Source organism: Musa acuminata, chromosome BXJ3-8, assembly GCF_036884655.1.
Source record: "Musa acuminata AAA Group cultivar baxijiao chromosome BXJ3-8, Cavendish_Baxijiao_AAA, whole genome shotgun sequence".
Classification (NCBI taxonomy): domain Eukaryota; kingdom Viridiplantae; phylum Streptophyta; class Magnoliopsida; order Zingiberales; family Musaceae; genus Musa; species Musa acuminata.
In genome coordinates this window covers 40949038-40953190 of record NC_088356.1, presented here as the reverse complement: position 1 = coordinate 40953190, position 4153 = coordinate 40949038, and the positions used below count along the sequence as shown (strand labels likewise).

The 4153-nt window shown below is 44.8% G+C and overlaps 1 protein-coding gene across 1 annotated transcript; it reads right to left on the bottom strand.

Annotated features, from left to right (window-relative positions):
* Positions 1-780: 780 nt before the first annotated feature.
* On the bottom strand, positions 781-1892 carry LOC135646192 (NADPH-dependent aldehyde reductase-like protein, chloroplastic). The gene has a single exon (XM_065165464.1). The coding sequence runs from the start codon at positions 1815-1817 to the stop codon at positions 1038-1040; it is 780 nt and encodes a 259-aa protein (XP_065021536.1). The 5' UTR covers positions 1818-1892; the 3' UTR covers positions 781-1037.
* Between the last annotated feature and the right edge of the window lie 2261 nt (positions 1893-4153).

Sequence of the window (4153 nt, the reverse complement as noted above, 5' to 3'; positions counted from 1 at the left end):
GTTAGCAGATTAGCAAAGGCTACTGCGGTGAGAAAGATGAGAATTGGCCGTAGAGCCTCTTAGGAATGTGGCTGCAGCGGCATTGGTCACTGGCCGAAGACAAGGGAGCCAAAGCAAGAGCGAAACTTCGCTTTTCTCACTACTCTGATACTATGATGAAAAGAATAGAAGATAAGAACAATTACTGAAAAAGCTTTATTGAAAAAATAAAAAATACTTCAATACATTAACATGTTCCTCTCCTATTTATATAGATTAGGAGAAAGATGAGAAAGGATTTCCCTCAATAGAATTTGCTAGACAAATAGGTTAGGTTAGTCTCTTGAGTCCTTTTCCTTGATTGCCTCGTTGTTCTTGGATCCTTTCTTCTAGATATTTTTTGTTTCTCAGTGTCTCACTCGATCTCAGTGAAGTAGATGGCACCTCGATCTTCTATCTAAATTCTTTGCTCATATTAATTCAATACTTTCTTGATATTTTATGTGAATTTTTAGGCCACACTTTACGCGGATCCTTTCATCTGCGAGGAAACTTTCTTGTTCTCTTCCTAAAATTTGATGTTTCAATCAAAACTTTATTCTTTCTCGGGAGGTTTTTCTGCTTTTCTTTCTTTTTTTTTTCTACTATCAAATGAATAATCCATCATCATCTATTAATCCAGTTCTCGAAAAGTAGTACAAGTCACCAAGAAAGCTAGTAGCTCATTACAATATGTTTCGTTTATTAGATTACAGATTGTCTACACATCATGTTTTAGATCCGATGATGAAATGTCACTGCGGGTTCACTAGTTGTGCCGTGATATGCAAACATATAAAGGGTATAAAAAAGTCTTTGGTTATAAAATTGAACTTGAAAGCCATTAGATTTGGAAATGATCAAATCTGTGGTAGGTTCGGCTTAATTAATTGCCATCTTGTATTTAATTTGCATCAATTGAAATATCCTTTTCTTGTGTAATAAGACAGCACAATCCTTTTATTGAAATATGGCGATGAATTAACAGCGATGACACTACGAAGAAGCCGAAGCCAGTCTCAAATGAATCCACCGTTGACCCGTACGACCTGCCCGTTCACCCACTCGCCGGCGTCGGTGCACAGGAACCCCACCAGCGCGGCCACGTCCTCCGGCTGCCCCAGCCGCCCCAATGGGCTCGCCTCCGCTGTCCGATTCACGGCCTCCTCGCTCTTCCCCGCGAAGAAGAGGTCCGTGGCCGTCGGCCCCGGCGCCACGCAGTTGGCCGTAACCCCCGTCCCTCGTAGCTCCTTCGCCAGCACTTTCGTCATCGCCTCCACCGCCGCCTTCGACGCCGCATATGCTGCGTATCCCGGCAGCAGCGCCGCCACCAACGACGACGACACCGTCACGATCCTCCCGCCGCCCCCGCGTATCAGCCGCGCCGCCGCCTCCTGGCAGCAGAGGAACGCGCCGCGGGCGTTGACGTTGAAGGCGGCGTCCCAGTCTTCGAGGGTTGTGTCGACGAGGGGCGGATACTTGGGGTCGAGGACGCCGGCGCAGGCGACGAGGATGTGGGGCGCGGCGCCGCCGAAGGCGGACTCAGCGCGGTCGAATAGCGATTTGACATCAGCTGGGTCAGAGACATCGGCGCGGACGGCGACGGCACGCGCTTCGTGGGAGGAGTTGATTTGGGCGGCGAGGAGGTCGGCCTGTGTGGCGTTGGAGGCGTAGCCAAGGACGACGCCGGCACCGAGGGAGGCAAGGTGGAGAGCGATGGCGCGGCCGATGCCTCGGGAGGCGCCGGTGACGATGGCCACGCGGCCTGCGAGGGGAAGGACGGGCTCGTTGGCGGCCATGCCTGGAGACTAGGAAAGGATCGGTGTCTGGGTTTTCAGATCGTCTTGCAATTTTATCAATAGTTATTTTACAAGTGGCAGCAGCGTTGAGCTTTGACTAACTGGGAAGCCTACAACTTTTTACGTCATGTGCTCCATGGACCCCGAGAAGCCTACAACTTTTTACGTCAGCGCTGCCGTTAGAATCCTGCACCACCACCACCCCCCACCCCCACCCCCCCCTCTCTCTCTCTCTCTCTCTCTCTCTCTCTCTTCTCTCTCTCGTCTTGCTATTTTATCAATAGATATTTTACAAGCGGCAGCAGCGTACAGCTTTGACTAAATGGAAAGCTTCGTCACGTTCTCCATGGGACCCCCGAGAAGCCTCTAACTTTTTACGTCAGCGCTGCCGTAAGAATCCTGGCCCCGGGTCCCCCTCCCCCACACATCTCTCTCTCTCTCTCTCTCTGCACAGTTTAGTTTCATCATCTTCCATGACTCCCAGCAGTGTACAGCGTGAACGTCAGCTTTGACGTGTTTGGTTTATACCCTCGGAGCGACTAAACCGCTCTATATGTTTGATTCTTAATTACTAAAATCGGAATCAAGATAAAAATTGATTAGAATAACTGTTAATATTTATAAAATTAAAATATCTCTTCTGCTAGTTCATATGATTTTTTTTTTTATGAATTGTATGTTATTATTCTTGTTTTCATATTATATTGGAATCGTTTAGTATTTATTTTATGTTTCACCCTTTCATTCATTATTTACTCTATTATCTATGCTTTGTGTGTGCTTGTAATATTCTTTAGTTTATTACATATATATATATATATATATGTATATATATATATATATGTATGTATATATATATATATACATATATATATATATGTATGTATATATATATATATATATGTATATATATATATATATATACATATATATATATATATATACATATATATATATATGTATATATATGTATGTATATACATATATATATATAGAGTAAATTCTCGAAAAAACCCTTAGACTTGAAAGTATTCTATATAGTGCCCCTCACGTCTCTTCCTTCTGGATCCATTGAGATAATGGCGATCATTACGTCTCCTCCTTCCTCACATAAGAGCTACAAGTGTCGAATCCCAAGAAGTTAGTGAAGTTTGTGGAGGTGGTGGCAACTCTTGCAACATCTCCTTCCTTATATAAGGGCTACCAACAAACCGTATAAGAGTAGGTCAATAAGATCTATGAAGATAATGACGACTCTCACATCTCCTCCTTCCTTACGTAAGAGTTACGGGAAATGATGGCTCTCATGCTCCCCTCATTCCTTACATGAGAGCTACGAGTTAGCGATAGGTCCAATGGAGTTAGAGGCAAAATTATTATTTATAAAAAAAATATTTTTCAAAAAAAAAAAAAAAAAAAAAAATATATATATATATATATATATATATATATATATATATATATATATATATATATATATATATATATATATATATATAGCAATTACATGAGAAAATCTCTGTTGAAGAAAATCCTGTCTCCTAACGTGTATAAATAGGAAGCACATACCAAATATAAACATATCTCTTCTTCATTATTTATTTTTTTATGGTATTAGAGTCCTCTTGTCTTAGTAAGATTTCTTCTTTCTTCCTTACTATCCAGTGACAGCAATTACTCTGATCTCCTTGGTGCATCTCCTCGGTGCATCTCCTCCTGTTCTATCGAGTCGACGCCGAGAACCCTCTTTCCTCTGCCGTCGCTTTCTTCCCTACAGCGACTATGGCACTTCCTCGGCGAACGATGGTTGTCTTCCCCCGTTGCTGCTCTATGCCAGCATCTGCCGCCCTCCCCATCCCGCGTCGCCTCGGAGCTATCGAGCTCTAACGCACTCCAGTGCTAGCTCCAGCAATTGTTCCATCTCCATGATTCCAGCATTGACGCCCTGCCCATCTTCCTATACAAGGACATGGTCGGCTCCAAGGAGCTGCTCGACTACACCGTCTGCTTGTGCGAGTTCGACAGGGAGAACGAGCTCCGACTACTGCCCGTCTGCGACATGCCTTCCACCTCAGCTGCATCGACACAGGGATCAACAATGCCAGATACCCCCAATCTACTGCCCTCCACCGCCTCTCGCCCCCCTCCTCCCCCTCCCCCAGATCGACTGCCACATCTTTCCGTTGCCACATCTCTGCCGAACGTTGCGATCTACACCGATTGAAGTCGTCATCGCCTACTCTGCACCAAGCAGTTGCCCCTCCTCCTGCAATCGTTCCCTAGAACTGTACGGCAGTGGAGCAGCAGCGGCTGCCTACCCAGCACTGTGGTGACTC

Coding starts and splice junctions, on each gene's coding strand:
- LOC135646192 (XM_065165464.1), bottom strand. CDS start 1,817: ATGGCCGCCAACGAGCCCGTCCTTCCCCTCGCAGGCCGCGTGGCCATC.